General features: G+C 44.6%; 1 protein-coding gene across 1 annotated transcript; it reads right to left on the minus strand.

Moving 5' to 3' along the window:
* Window positions 1-54: 54 nt before the first annotated feature.
* CCSAP (centriole, cilia and spindle associated protein) lies at window positions 55-15041 on the minus strand. The gene is made up of 3 exons (XM_050314320.1): window positions 14451-15041; window positions 5980-6263; window positions 55-4137 (listed from the first exon to the last, which is right to left on the minus strand). The coding sequence occupies exons 1-3, from the start codon at window positions 14749-14751 to the stop codon at window positions 3964-3966; spliced, it is 759 nt and encodes a 252-aa protein (XP_050170277.1). The 5' UTR covers window positions 14752-15041; the 3' UTR covers window positions 55-3963.
* Between the last annotated feature and the right edge of the window lie 1739 nt (window positions 15042-16780).

Here is a 16780-nt window from a genome sequence, read left to right on the forward strand (position 1 = left end):
CTGTAAGGGAGAAAAATCTAAGACCCCCAAAAAGCAAAGAAGAAGCAGTCAAGACACGTTGTGTCACTCATTTTATTCACATGTACAAGTTGACATTACACTATTAAATATAGACAATACAGAAGCATTAAAAACAAATACTGTTTAAAAACTTTAAAAAACACATATTGCTTCAAGCTTAGATGGTATATCCCTATTGTTTTTAAAGTGAATTCAGTGCTAACAATAGCTGAGGCAGCTTCCCCTTCAGTTGTACCCCTAATTTCATTGGGGCTACTGTCAAGGTGTTGAATCAGGCTCCCTATATGGCTTTGCTGCTGAATGCACTATCTGAGCTGGAATATAAACTGGAACATCCACGTTACCACACATAAGGCCCTCAGATTGCTAGCATTTGGTCCCTATCACAGTAAAAAAAACAAGTCAGAGAGTCCTTTATAGTTCAGTGGCACTGCATTATACCATAAAAAATTAAAACGGATACACTTCACTACATGTTAAAAATTCAGTTTAAATGTGCATTTGCTACCTGGATAAAATACTTACCAAAAATTCAGGTCTGTCCCTCAGTTTTGTTAAGTTTGGCTCTAAGTTTAGTGATCACCTTGACTATCTCAGCATCCAGTGGAAAAGTCAGTATTTCATAGTTGCGAAGATGTGACAGCAGTGACTGAACAGGCATGCTACTGTATTTTACAGGGACATTCTTAACGCAGTTTTCATGGTAACATTTTACACTGTAAACACTAGTCTTCACAACACTATGATTAAATTGCAGCATTACACACTGTAAAATTCCTGTTTCACTTAGCTAAGTACTTTCAGAAGCAAAAAGGAATAAACAGTTATTTTCATGAAGACTTTGGAGAACTGAAAATTTACTGTGTTCTTACTGAAAAAGTTTTATTTCTAAAACAGGAGTGAGACACGTTCTTCACTTGACTGGATTCAAGAGTCCATGCAAGACAAAGTTCAGAACTTCCTTAACTGATAGAGATATTTACTATCAATTTTTTAGTAAGTCCAATTTGAAGCAAAACGGCCCCTCTGTAAGAATCTATGAAATACAGTTAAAGCTTTTACATCTGAAAAGTTCTGCTTTACAATTCAGTTGGCTTTTCATTTGTTAATATCACAACACCAGTTTTCAGACCAAATACTTTGCACATACAGCTTGCAGTGATCAGAACTATACTATTTCATGTAGTCTAAGCAAAGCACTAGCTTTTTAGTCAAATAATGCCCAGATGCAGGAAGGCTGCCTGATTCGCAGAATAATTTACCCCTCACTTGAGGCATTTTGTTACTTAAACCAAGATAGTACCAACATAGCACCCAGGGATTATTTTTAGCTACAGATCCTTTGAAAAATCAAAACAATGACTCACTTGACCTAAATTAGTGTCTCTACTGTCTTCTAAAAAGTGGTCTTTATGGGGAACAGCTCTCGACTGGACAAGGATTAGAACTAGATGGTCTCAGTATACAGCAGCCTTGATGCTGTTGAAAATTCTCGTGCTTTGTTGAACACCTAGAACAAGTCTATTTGAGATGTTTAAAGTTTGGTTCCCAATATCCAAGGCAGAAGACATGTAAGCCTCCTATAATTATGGAAAAAACCCCAACACCTAACAGGAGATACATCTCCAAAAATGGGTATTTAAGGCAGGCACATAGTCATCTTGTCTCCTCCATTCCCTGTGGGAGGAGGGAACTGTAGAAGCTGTCTTCAAAAGCATGGCAAGGTGAGTCCTGCCCTACACAATCATGGAAACTGTTGAATGTGACAAAATGCACTGAGGGCACAGTCCATTTGCTGTAGTTACAGAAAGCCTACAAAGCCTGTAAGCAACAGGAACAGGCAGAGTTTTTGTTGAATAAGGCTGTTAAACACTACTGAGTTGGTGCTTTGACAGTGTTGTTCAAAGCTAGGGTGGCTTTCCAAATTGAACCAGCATCAGAAGCAACCTAAGCATATTTACAGCAGCTATTTAAAGAGGAAAACACAGCATAAAAGGAAATTAAAACAATCTCATGGGGTAAAGGCATCCTCTGGAATCATTTTCCCTGGTCTAGGGCACTGTTCTGTAAGTTTAGGAAGTTCTAGCATGTGGTTTATTAGAAGTTGAAATACAGGGATTTTGCTGTGTATAAAACATTCTTAATCATACTTTGCATTTCCAGATTTAAAAGCTATAAAATCTTCAACAGGTAAGCTTGAACAAGAGTTGTCTGTATTTTTATAGCTTTATGCTTAAAAGGCAGGTTTAAAAATCAGATTATAACTTCATGCATTCTAGGACTTCTTAGTAAGATTAAAATTGTGAGTAATGAAACCTTTACTGATGCAATATAATTGACACTAGGAGGCTGCAGTACTTGGTCCCTTTGTGCAATTGCTTTCAATAACGCAATCAGACTTTTCACTAAGTGTGTGTACTATGTTGCAATAGTAATTCTAGAGTCCAGCCTGTCACTGAGACTGAAGCTAAAACTAGTGCAGGTTTCTGCTGCAGAAGTGCAAGTGTGCTTCCTGTGGGAAAGTGTCCAGCCTGTAAAACACAAGCTTCAAAACAGTTGAACTGAGATAACCAACATATGTAACTTAACACACAACATGCCTGAACAAAACTTTGAAGCTCACAACTACAGCAATAATCTGCTTAAAGCGCAGTTATAAAACTGGGAAAAAAAAAAGATATTTTACAGCCACATAAGGGAAATAAAACCACTGAGGATATCACAATGACTGTCTTACTACATAGAAGTAGGACCTATGAAGTGAAAATGTTTGAGCTCAGTTATATGTTCTTGTTTACTAAAGGATACAACCCTCTTTCTTCCCCTAGCCCTTGCCCCCTCCCCATCCCCCCACAGTGAGGGGTTCTGCACCAATTTTGAGAGGCAGAAAGCTTCTCAGGACTTCATCTATGAGTTTTGTCAACACGATTTTCAAGTTTAAACCCTTTAACAATATACTTGTATAGTACCTCCACATGGAATGCATATTGCACTCTGACCCCCACTGAGCATAATAGATACTCTTAAGTGTTAAAAATAGACTTCACCAGAAAGGAGCCAGCCCTCTCCTTCAGTAAATGAATTTACATGATCAAGCGTAGACTTAAGTGTGACCACAAGGTTAGTACGGTGGCACAACTCGATACTGGTAGAACAAGCAACTGCATATTGAGCAGCAGCTATCAGATAATGATTGTCTACATTAGTTATTTGGTACAACAGGAACAGCAACAGCAAAACTACCCTGTAGCTGTTTCTTGTCCTGAAAATGAGTAGTTTACTCTAATGACCTCAGAAACAGCAATAAAAGTTAGCATCAGCAAATTCTCTAATCAAACAAGATTTGTTTGTTTTGGGGTTCTTTAAAGTTTCTGTGTACAGACAATACTTGGTAATTGCCTACCTAAAGCGTCTACTGTTTATTAGTGCTGACTTCCTGTTGCCTGTCTTCATATACTTATTTTGGTAAAAGTGTTGAATCAAATAGCATTATAAATACAAAGGCACCTCCATCACACCTTTAAAGTCTTTCCCCAACACCATCTCCCCATGACTGGGATTTTTAAATAGGGGACAGCAAAATTATTTGTAACCACAATCAAAAAGTGTTTGCTTTGACTCCCTGCATGCTGAGGTGTCCGTCCTGTCCCCCCTCCCCCCCCCCATACTCAAAGCAAATCAATTGAAGCATTAGAAAGATTCCCAAAAGGGGAATTGTTTAAACGTTTGGGTAGTTATATCTAAAAGCCCCTTCAAATGTTATGGCTCCAAAGATACACCCATACACCCCACTGTGAGGTAGGTAGCCAAGATAAAAACATTGTAACAAATATTTTAACAGCTGGAAACTCCCTATAAAAACCTTGCATAAGTAGTTTGGTTCCTTGCACCAGTGTCCTGATATGCGTAACTCCTTTTGAGGATGCCTAAGGGAATCCAAATTCAGAGAGCTCTTGCTGAGTAGCATCTCATGTACTCTGTCATCCAAGGGTTGTCTGCTGGGGAGGGCTTTGTTCGCCAACTTGTTTCTACTTCTGCTGATCGTACTCTCCTCTGAGAAAGCTTCCGTTTCTCCACTTGCCTCCTGTTCTTCGCTCGCAGAGCAGACTCATGAATCTAAAAGACCAGAGTTAATATTACAGCAGGAAAACAGCCTAGGAACCCCCCAGGAATGCCGAGGATTGCTTTTTATTTGTCCCAGTCTCCCACGCTGAAGAAACAGGGCTTGTGAGCGAGATTATATTTTCTTCTGTAATTTGTACCACTAACAGAAGCAGGGATTTGTTTTTTCCTTAAAAAAATTCTTCAAATTCTGTTCTGCGTTATCTTTTCTGCTTCCCACTCTTAAATGGTTCCAAAAACCTTGAATGTTTCATAGTCTTGCTCAGATATTCTAAAAACTTCAGTTCTTTTATTTCTACCATATAAATTCTTAAGTACCTCTCAATATGCCCAAGCATCCCATTAAAATCTAAGCCTTATTAGTAAAACCAACCCCTAGAGATTCCTTATTAGAGACTGAAGATCTTAATTTTGAACAATATGCTGAACACACAACTACGCACGTTTTTGTATTAAAAAATTATCATGGTTTCCCTGAAATTTAATCCAAAGATCCAGTTTCTATATTTGCTTGCTTCTATCTCCAGATTTAAAACTCTGTCTCCCACCTCAGTTAGGGGAAAACAACACCTTTCAGGCATTCAAGAAAAAATATCCTCGCTAGGCAGTAAGTAGTGAGTTCATACTTGAAGAAGCATCCTTAGTGAAAAAGCACTGCATAATTGAGAATGTTTCAGAAATATTCTGGCCATTCAGTCCAAACCCAAGACTGTTGGTGATCTTAGGTGTTCTGAAACTGTTTCTAGCATAAGAAATGTTAGAAGTCTTAAAAGGTATAAATACCTCTGGCTCAAGTCAGGCATCAGCCTCTTTTAGGCTTCAACATGAAGCACCAGTCAGCTATTATGAGAACTGACCAAAGCTTATCAATTCAGCAGCAGTGTCCATTATCAGGAAAGGCAGTTTCTTTCCAGAGCTGAAAGGCCAAAGTTCCACATCTTGCTCAAAGAGTTGAGCAGCCCAGGAGGGAAAAGGCTCATCTTCAGACCCCTTCCAAAACAGCCCATCAAAAGCCAGTTCCATCTTGCACATCAAGGCTACCACCCACCTCAATCTTGGGTCATAGAGTCAGAGTCTACATCAGTAGTAAGAAAAGGACAAGACGCTGGTAGGGATACATTAAGATTTAAGTTTTAGCAGACTAGGAAAGTTATAGAAAAGAAAGAAATTAATCTGTTTGTTGTAACAGACTCCAACCTTGCTGTCCCTAAGCCAGGAAACAGACCCCCAGTACAGCAGAATCCTGATGCTGTCCACAACCATATGAATTTTGTTTGTGCTGTTTTGCTAATATTTACATAAGCCATCTGATAGATCATTCTGTAAACAAAGTTTCCTGTTGGCAGCCCACCAAAACAGGCTGCTAGACAAGACATTTTAGCAGCCAAGCATTGGTACCCACCCTCTCACTGAGGCTCCTGTTCTAGGAAGGGCCCCAGCAAAAGTCACCCTTTCACAACACAAACACTACCCACTGTGTATACACCTGCCTGCTGGGGGACGCCTTGTGCTAAGTGCCTGCTGCTTTGCTTTTGTTTGAAGTTGGAAGTGTAGAAAAACATTTATAACAGCCAGTTGACAGCCAGAAACAAGATTGACAAGGTTTAAACAGAATTTTCAAGTATCAGTCGAAGATGGGAAGTTTCAAAACCAATTAACAGTTAAGAGCTATTTTATTGGGACATCTCAAACCTCTCCAAGTTTATTTCTAGAACTTATTGCTAGAATCTCCATGCATTCAAATAAAGGGAACCCTGAACAGTTTTACTTAGATATTAGACATATCTAAGCACTAAGTAGTCACTACCCTTTAATGAAACAGAAGCTTTTACTTACTTCATTCACCGAAGCAGAAGCACGGACATTGTGAGTTTTCTGGCTTCCAGTATCTGTCTGTCTTTCTCCCCATCCATACAGAGCAAACGGATGTTTATTCTCCTTTGGTGCATCTGTCCTTTGAGGACTTTTGGCTGATTTTCGATCATTACGACTGGACAAGGCACTTTGACTTGGACGTCGTCCTGTACGGCTGGTTTTGTCTGCTTCCTTTGCAGAAGTGTGTTCTACAGTTTTTTCTTGCTCTTCCTTCTCCTGTTTTTCTTGATCTTCCTTTTCTTTCTCTAAAGGAAAAAAAAAAAGTTACACTTTAAGTTTCAATGACAACATATAAGTGTCTGATTTAATACCTCTCAATACATCATTGAAGCTGTACTTTTTTTAGAAATGGAAGATGTCATTACTTCCTTAGCAACAGACATATACCTTGCTTAAATGTCTTCATTCTTTCTTTAGTAACTACAATACAGCTTTCACATACTTAAAAATGCCTTTCGCTGTTGAGGTTACAGATAACCAATAGCTCCAGGCAGAATTTTAATGACAGTTTCCAGTGATCTTCTATCATTACTGTTTCATCCTTCCATCTTTCAGACAGCAAACAGATGGACTGCTGAATGCCACATAGATGCTGCCAGCCAGTCAGAAATGAAGTCTGATAAGAGTACGTGCAATATTAAATCCCTCATAGTATAAGCTTCCACTGAAAGAAAAGTGATTAATTTTCAAACTCCCTGCTTATACATATATCCCTATTACAATTTTCTGTTTATGGAGGAGAGGAGAATATGAAGCAGAAAACTAAAATGTGGTAGGCATCACCCTTACTTCACAGAACAGATATCATATTGTACTTTCAAAGTACCACTATCTACAGGCATTGTTCTTCAAGGCTTACGTCCCCCACATGTTTAAGCCTTCCCTAACAAGGGTCCAGCGATTGTCCTCCAGGCACTGGGTATGTAGACTAAGATTCATGAGAGAATGTAAAGGTTGTATTATTGCAGTTGTTGATCATCACTGAAGGCTGAATCAGCATTATGTAAAACATTAAATAATAAAACCACAGGGAAACAACATTCCATAACATCCAATCTTCTTTCATTAAAACACTAGGGTGGAACTAGTTTTCCTTTGTTTCCTTGTGGCACTGGTGATACTGCACCTCAAATCCTATGTTCAGTTTTGGGCCCCTCACTACAAGAAGGTCATTGAGGTGCTGCCCAGAGAAGGGAACAGAGCTGGGGAAGAGTCTAGAGAGTAAGTCTAGAGAGTTAGCCTGGCAAAAAGGAGGCTCAGGGGACCTTATCACTCTCTACAATCACCTGAAAGGAGGCTGTAGCCAGATGGGGATCAGTCTCTTCTCCCAAGTAACAAACAACAGAGCAAGAGGAAATGTCCTCAAGTTGCACTGAGGAGATGTAGATTGGATATTAAGAAAAATTCCTCCCCCAAAATGGATGTCAAGCATTGGCACAGGCTACCCAGGGAAGTGGTTGAGTCACCAAGCATGGAGGTATTTGAAGACATATAGGTGATTCACTCTGGGACATTTACCAGTAGATTTGGCAGTGCTAGGATAGCAGTTGAGTTAAATTTCAAAGGTCGTTTCCAACCTAACTGATTCTGTTATTTCTATAATGAGTGAGTCTAATCAAATATACTGCTTACATTAGTAAAATATGACTTTGGAAAAAGTAAATACACAGAACCCTGTTTTCATTCTCTGTCCTGCAAATCTTCAACAGTAGTGTGGACAAGTTGGAAGCATATGTTAGACACGTAGCCACTAAGTACTGTGGGCACAGACATTACGATCCAGTCTCTGGGACTTTTATGCCAACCATGCCTTTTATGTAAAAGGCAGCTACAGGCCTTTTTTAGCAGCATAGGAGTCCATTAGTGACTCCCTTTAAGTCTACAGCTTTGAGCATTAGTTGCTGCCTTGTGCTAGACATACAGTGATACACTCAAACTGTACCAACAAACACACTAAACTTGCAAGTTTTCTACCACACCATCCATTTCTGGTTCTGGTAGGGATGAGCCTCAAGCCACCTCTATTCCAAGTTTCAGCACTTTCAGCCGCCACCATCATATGCTGGTATGTACAGAAGGAATTACTCCATTGGCATAGAAGGAGGTCATCTGGTTTTAAGCTTGTTTACATATTGAGAGGTTGACCACGGACAACTAGTAAGAATTTTACCGAAGTGTCTTCATCATTGAAAGCAGAAGGGCTTTCCAATCCTGTGACAAAATAGCAATCATTACTGCTAATTGCTGTGATTTAGCTAGTCAAGCAAGTACATGCCTCATCTGACACTGCTTTAATTTCACTTCTGGATCCATCCAGCTCTGATGAAATACAAGTTACCTGCCTGGCGCACTGGTTAAGCATCCATTTGCTCTTGCACTTACTTCACGCTTGTAGGGTAGAGATATTAAGACTTGCCACATGCCCTAGAATTCCCATAAGGCAAGTCAAGCCTTATGCTCTCTTGCAAGCTGTTAGCCTTGCCAGCACCCTTTCTACTTGCTGACAAATAGCACAGAGGCCCTGGTGCTGGGCCCTGTTCAGGCTTGCCAATACACATCTTCTGATCAGTGCAGGTTATTCACTGCAGGTTATATATACTGCAATACAGCTGAGTATTTGGTAAAGAGCAGCCAGCAATGGGTGAAGTATTTGAAGCTGTATTTGGTAAGAATTCAGTTGAATGTCCCCACAAAACCACCAAAAGAAGTAGTCAAGTCCAAAGGAGTGACAAAATGAGAACAAAAAATGGTCAGATGAATGTCACATGCCTTAATATTGGGTGCACATAGTTTCAGGTGTTATAACTAAGGCTGCATAAAAGGCAAGCAGCAGTAACCTCAGTGTACCACAGACCTGCTTTACATAGTGTCCCAGTCTCTGGCATACACAGTTTCACTTCTAAAACAAGACAGCTCATTCATCATGGTTGCAAACAGGGAGCAGAGAGCTATCCCCTTACAAAATACTATCTGAGCATCTCTCTCTCCACAGCCACTCCTAAGGAGAGGCTGGCTAGATCCATTATCAGAAGGGAGCAATGTTTTGAGAAAATAAAACACTGAAAGGGGACATATTGCAGTCAATTCTGAAGGAGTGCTTTGATTCTGGGAAGCTGTTCCATCCTCTGTTCAGGGAAAAATGGCATCTTCCTTCTCTGTGAAGGAGGACGGAGCAACACTGAGTTCATGAACAGAAGTAGCATTTAAAGACTTAAAAATACTGGAAAGTGGGGGCTCTGCAATTGCATGGATACTTCAGCTTTTAAAAACAAGTCAACAGCCATGCCTGGGGGTGCTGCTCACTAGGATATAGCTCCAGCTGGTCCAAAAACGATTGAGCCCAGCTCTTCCCAAAATAGCAATAAAAGCATATGGGTAAATGACACACAGAGTCCTGTGCACAGTCTTACAGTAAATGCTGTATGCCAGAGTGCACTGTAGCACTTATGAGCACCTGCTATTGAAGGTATTTCAATGAATTCACTCCTAGGGTGCATTTATGCAGAGCTGTATTGGTGAAGGCACAAGGCAGGTATCTAACAGTTATTTAAGTCTTTTATTTAAAACTACAGTCTATATCCAAGCCATTGCTAGGCAGCCCTTTTCACAGGAAGACAGAATAGCAGCAGTTGATAGCAGGACTTAGACCCCAGCTCAGCAAGAAGTCCAGGCACCAGGAACACCTACCCATCTCCTCCTTCCCATGCAGAGCAGCAGCTTCATCAGACACAGGAAACTCAGAACTGACTGGCTTGCAGCAATACAGGGATTAGACAGGAGAGGAAAAAGCTAGGAACATTTAAAATTGCATCATGGATGCTAAGCAGAGCACACTGGATGGACAGGAGGGGATTAAGTGCTTAACAGACAGAACAAGGCTGTCAGGCCCACCAGATATTGCTGTTGAAAGCTCCTGTTCAGAAGAGGTCACTTAAACCCTGCTGCATCGCCCTGCTTGCATAACAACTCCACTCCAGGCTCAAGCAGGAAAAGCTCAAGTGGAGCTGCCCTCTCCCACAACACTGCATGCTCCATGGGGAAGACAGGACCCCCATTTCAAAGGCCCTACTGGCTTACTAAGAGTATCAACAACCTTCTGATTAGACTCACAGGCCAGGTCACAGGGGTCAACAGTATTATCTCTATGTAAAGTCGTTGGCTCTTTACAGCACTACCTCAGGATCAGGAGAAGCACTTTACTCTTGAACTGTCACTGGCAGAACTCAAAGTTTCCTACTCTAGTACAAACACCTCCACCAATGGGGCAGAGCTTCAATGCCTCTTGGAAGGGGCAATATATTCAGTTGTGGGTATGAACAGATACAGCTGGGTAGAAAGTAGTTACTACAGCTGAAACAGATTGCATCATTTCTTCAAGGCAGATCTTCTGTGATGCAGTACTGGAGCTAGCAGCCACACAGCAGCTCGCAGTTGGTCAGATTCACACAAAGCTTCATCTGCAGCAGAGTTCAGAAAGTAATGACCAGCTTGGCTGGTTAGCAAAGCTTGTTTCCAACCAAAAAAATTGGAGTGACTTTAAATAATAATAATACCATAAACCCCTGAACTAACAACCTTGTCTTCTTCCCCCTCCACAAGCTATTCCTTCCCATGTTCTTGGGCCAGCAAATATACCTGCAACATGATGACAGACAAGATCAGGGAACAAGTATGAAACTGGACCTTCTGCTGACTTGCACTAATCCAGATCAGTCACTTCCCAAATACTGTTGAGCAACTGTTTTGATGGCAGTTTGTCACTGCTGTCACTTAAGACCACTGCACAAAATGCTGAAGGCAAAATGGCAGTAAGGATTGAAAGGTGCCTTCATCCTGCATGCCTGTGCAGCAGTGTCATTTCACAAGCAACAGGTCTGACAGCAGCACTGCTGCCAAGAGCTCCTGTCTTCTACTTACCAGCCCACTGGGTTCTGTTGACAGCTTTGAGGATGTGTCTACACCACAACTACACCCGTTGATTTAGGTCAAGATTTTGCTGGATTACGTTTAAAGCACATCTGTGCCCGAGCATGTTTCATGGAAGAATCCCACAAACCATTGCTGCAAGTGAAGGGCCAGAAGGAATTAACCCAAAGTTTTCACCAAGCACACCCTAGTCTCACTCGGCTGTGGCTTCAGGGCAAGATGCAATGACAAAGAACCTTTGTCCCAGGTGTTCACATTAGCAGTACTTTAGACCAACACCTTTAAACCTTAAAGCCAAGATGCCTACAACCACTTTCTCCACACACCCCAGAAGCATTCATAGACTTTTACAAATGCACACAGGCTCATCTTAGTGAGGGAAAGAAGCAACAGGGGAACACACACCATTGTGAATTGGATTTACCTCAAGATATTAGTCAACATTACTGCTGGCTAAACATGCTTGGCCACAAGCACTGTTCATACCATTTAAACAGAAATCAGATTTCCCACAGAACAGTGGGAAGCAGCAGTAGCCAGGTAACAACTAGGATGCTACAGCATGTGGGTGGATGTCAGATTCAGAAGACAAAAGATGTCATCAACATGAGCACGCTTACCTACCCCCGCAGCATTTCAGTGTAATTAAGTTCTTTCAGAGTAAAAAAAAAAAAAAAAAAAAAAAGGCATTTGAATAATGGAAGCTTCACAGAGTGGTAGTTTCTATGTTATCTCCTCCACATGCTTTAATTAGCCAGGCCCTAAGCAGAAGAAAAATACATCCTTATAATTGTCACCTGCTTGTGTATTCACATGTACATTAAGATACAATAAATATCCACTAAATCCAGCTGCCTAAGCAGAATTGTTTTCAGCTCTTTTGCTAAGGACCTAGCAATGCTCTTAAACAATTGCAGAACTTAAAAATGTTTATCCTAAGGCACTTTGCAAAGAAATTAAGCTTAAGCACAGAGTTTTCTCCCATTATAGGTACAAAAAGCAAGGACCTTATAGAACATCAGACATTCCCTTACAGCAGCAATGGCAAAGGTGATCAGTTACAGAGGCACAGTTGCCCAAAATCCTACAGCCTGGCAGACCGCTGTTGCTCCACAGCCCCTTTGCCACTTATACAGTACTGAGAACATAAATATGCACAGCACTGGACAGTCACATCCACCACTACTAACCACAGAAAGTGCAGATAAGCTTTCATCCTCTGCCAAAAATGACCCAACCAGAATCAGGCTAGCAAGTAACTCCAGCTGGATCTTCCCCCAGGGAGCAGTCAGGGAGAGTATCAAGGAGCAAGCTAACAAGCGAGCAGAGTACCCTGGCCAGCAGACTCTAGCCTTGGCAACTGCCAGTCCCATCCAGATTGTGGCAGGGTTACCTGCTCTATCCACAAGCTCAATGAAAAGAATGAAAAGAAATTCTGGTCCCTACCGCAACTGACCCAGATTAGTATATGTTCAGACTACATCATAAAAGGTGGGAATGCTAGGTTCCAAGAGCAGCTTCAGTAGCTTCCAAGCTCCTCCCACTAGAAACCAAGCCTTCAGACAGCATTACCATTTGCCATGTAACCGGTCCCAATCTTTCGGAATTCCTTAGTACTTCTCACTGGGGTGCTGTGTATGTCTTCCTCACATACTCCCAGTCTAACTTCCTCAAGGCCTGATTGAGGAAAGCACGAACAGGCCCATTAATACTTTGTTACACGCTGGTGAGCTGGGGTGTTTCCATCACTGCACAGCTGTTGCAGTTTAACCCCAGCCAGTAACTAAGTATCACACAGCCACTCACTCCTCCGTGGGATGCGAAAAGGGAACCAGAAGAACCCATGGATTGAGATAAGCACAGTTTTATGATGGAAGTAAAATATAATAATGAAAAGGGAGATAAGAAGAGAAAAGAATAATACCTAGGAGAACAACTTCCAACCCATCCCCAAGCAGGATTGGTGGCTCCTGGCCAACCCCCTCCAGTTCATATACCAGGCATGACACTCTATGGTACAGAGTATCCCTTTGGCCAGTTTGGATCAGCCGTCCTGGCAAGGCTGCTTCCCAGCTTCCTGTGTGCCTGCTCACTAGCATGGGAAACTGAAAAGTCCTTGGTTTAGGGTAAGCACTACTGAACGATAACTAAAACATCAGTGTGTTATCAGCATTATTCTCATACCGAATCCAACACACAACATGTACCAGCTACTGGAAATAAAATTATCTCTATCCCAACCGCAACCAGGACAACAGCTTTGTGGAGGTGGGGGACACGACCCTGGCAGCCAGCATTTATATGCACCTCCCCTCCCCGTGGGGCCTAGGTACCACAGGCCCACCCAGCCAAGAGGACTGTAGCTCACTGCAGAACCCAACATCACTGGCATGCTCTGAAACACCAGGCCTCTTAAACAGATGACAACACAGCTAAAGCTTTTGTATAACATGGTATTCTTAAGGACAATGAATGCAGTTTAGCCTTGAATATCAGAATACAGATCATTCTGGAAACCTCGTGCCCCAAAGGATATTGAATCAGATTAGTTTCCCCACTCCAAACAAGCACATCTAACTCCAAAGAAAAAAAAAAAAAAAAAGACAGCATGAAGCTTAACTGAACAATTCTCAAGGATTTTCCCTGCTATTGTACAACAGATATAAACAGCTGATTCAAAAAACCTTGCAAAGCACCAGTCAATGGCTGCCAGATACAGTATTCTCTCATTACAAGTAGGAGATAACATCTTATAGAACAAAAGAACACCAACTTAGGAAGCTTGACAGTGCTGTTATCTCTCTACCCACTCTACATAGTTAGATCTTGAGATGTCAAAAAGCAATTCCTCTGCCCGAAGAGAACAAAATGTTCTCAGCTCTGCACCTGCTCAGCTTACGAAGTTGCCTGTACTCAGCTGTGAACCCAAGACCAAACCTCAGGTGGCATTAAGAACCAAGTGTTCAGCCGACACAGATTATTTGTGCAAATCCAGGAAAGTAATTGCGCTAAGTGCCAGCCACTGGCGTCCAATTTGCCACTTCTTTTGCCGGAGAACCTGCTTATATAATTGTAGCGATGTTCCGCTCCCATGGCAACAGTTTACATAAGTGGCTGTGACTCAGGATGAGAGTTACCACCACCACTTGGCTCTTTAAAGAGACACCTCCAATGCCGTAGCTATGTCTTCTCCGCAGGCCTAGCTAGGACCCGGCTAAACCGCGCCAGGGCTCCGGTTGATGAGTGGTGCCGCCGCCGGGCTGGCTGTGCTGGGGGTGGGTAGGATACGCCAGGCGGCGACCGGCCGGGTGCGCCCGCACGGTCACCCCGCTGGGCCCGGATCGGGGGTCAGCATCCCCCGGCACGGCAGGGCGGCTCGGGCAGAGCCATCCCTACCGTGCGCCGCAGGGCAGGGCAGGGCAGGGCAGCACGGCCCGGCCGGAGGGACCCTGCGCTCGAACCGCACGGGACACACGTGTCACCCCCGCCACCCCCGCACTCCCTACCGGGGCTCGCCCGTCCCGCCTCGCTCGGCGCTGCCGCTCCGGCCGCGGGCGGCTCCTCCTCCTGCGCGGCCGCGGGGCTGCCGGCGCCCGGCGGCGAAGGGGACGCGGCGGTGCTGCCGCCACCGCTGCCGCTGTCCTGCTCCCAGCCGTCCCAGAGCCAGGGCCGGTGCGCCTGCTCCAGGAGCCGGCGGCTGAGGCGGTAGTGCAGCAGCTCCAGGTAGCAGGCGCCGCACGACTCCCATTTGGGCTCCTTGAAGCGCTTCATGTACTCCGTCTTCACGCGACGCGCCGGCACCACCATGGCGGGGCCGGGAGCCGGGAGCCGCAGCCGGGAACCGGGATCCTCCGGGCGAGCCCGCCCCCTCCCGCTGCAACGTTTAAATCCAAACAGCGGCGCCTGGCTCCGCCCCCGACCGCCCCGCGGGGGCAGCGGGAGGAGCGGGGGCTGAGGTACAGGGAACGGGATGAGATAAAATGAAAATAAATGCAAAATAAAATAAATAATACACCACACAGCACCGCAGCCCTGGGCCCAGCAGTCGGGGTGCTTGGACCCTGCATCAGCTGGAGCTCCGGGAAAGACGCCCCACCGCCTGGCTGAGGGGGCAGCCTGGCGATGCGCAGCGTCTGTCGGGGGACATTTAAAGCCAGCGAGTCCGTGCGGTGCGTCAGAACTGATGCAACTGCAGCTCTTTCTGCGTGTGGCGCCCCGGGCCGCGGGGTAACCGCGGGGGGAGCTGCTGGTTTCGGCTCTGCTTCTGCAAGACCAAAAGGATGGGTAGAAGCCGGAACTCGGGCCCGGAGGGAGGCGAGGGCATCTGCGACAACAGGGACCTCTCTCCATTTTGCACTAATCTGCTTTAAAAACCCGTCTCCAGCGAGCGCCGGAACAGGATTCGCCTAATCCAGCTCTGCGCTAGGCGACCGCGGTCGCTTGGGATATGAAGCACTTCGGAGACAAATGCAGAAACCAGGGCGCCGTCCGCCCTGCTTGCCTGCCCACCCACACACGGACACGCACCCTCGGCTCTTCAGCGATTTCTGGGTTTTTCCTTCTCTCTCACACACCCCGTATTTAGGGCATGGCACCGAACCGCGCCCCTGTGGTACGTGATTGTCCCTGGTGAGGGTTGCTGCAGTGCCTTTGCCACAGCATCACGTACATTTCTCAGCACCCCTCTGAGAGGGCCAACCCGCTGGCCAACTGCAAACGCCCTGTTCTGGCATCTGATTCCCCCTTGCCGTGCGCAGGCTCTGCACGGTGGCTCTCCGGCTGCCTCTCCGGTCCCTGCTCCGACACACGGGGGCACTGACGGATTTTCAGAAACAATTCTAGGAAACCACTCTTTTTTTTTTTTTTTTTTAACTATTAAGGAAACAAACCGTATTTTTCCTTGCTCTGACTGACAGAAATGGAAAAACGCAAGCTGACACAGATATCGGGGTAAGAAAACGCTGGCCCTGACTCTTCAGTATAACAGAAGTGCTGGTGGCTTTAAGGTGAGGGGGTGGAGATTACATACAGCACCTCTGCCTATGAAGTAGATCAATACAATCCTCGATACAGCTAACATAAAGAAATTGACTTAATCGATGCTCAGACCAAGCAGAATACAGCTGTGTTTTCACGTGGACTGATTGAGGCTTTGCAACTCCGTGGTACCCAGGCATGAATGAGAGGGGCACAGATGTTGCCTGGCCTTTCAGAAGCACAGGGATATTCCCCTTCAGCCCTCACAGCCCCCCAGCCCTTGCAGTTATCTCCACAACCCGTGAGAGCAGAATACTGGGCAAATCAAGGGTCCTGCTCCACAGTTCAGGGAAATGCAGTCAGGAGAGGAAAATTGCACTGGTATCCAGTGCCTGGTGCTGCAGGCAGACACACTGTACATCTGCATTCATAAACCTGCTAAGCTCCATTTTAAGACCCATTAAAGCTTCTCCAGCTCCCTTCAGCTCTTGCTGTCTGCTCACAGGGCTAGGTAGCTACAAGGGAGCAGAGTCTGGGCAGTGTATTTACTGGGAAGAGAGGCACAGAAATAGCACTCCTGACATGACTACCATCACACAGCAGCTTCAAGCATGAGAGAGAGCTCTTGAGAGCACCGTCTTGCATGCTGTGCCACACATGGTGCCCTGTATTCTGGGCATATAGGATGTGCAGGAGCCTTGCCCGCATCCTTTGCTGCAATAAAACCAGGCAGATGCAGCAGTTTTCGCCCTCAGTGCTATCCTGGGGGTTACATTTGGGATCTGCCTCGCTCATGCATTATCTCCACTGAGGGTTTCCTTGGCATCTGGATTGTCCCTGGTGCCTTCTCCTGTTACCC

Source organism: Myiozetetes cayanensis, unplaced genomic scaffold, assembly GCF_022539395.1.
Source record: "Myiozetetes cayanensis isolate MyiCay16 unplaced genomic scaffold, myiCay2020 scf2-11, whole genome shotgun sequence".
Classification (NCBI taxonomy): Eukaryota; Metazoa; Chordata; class Aves; order Passeriformes; family Tyrannidae; genus Myiozetetes; species Myiozetetes cayanensis.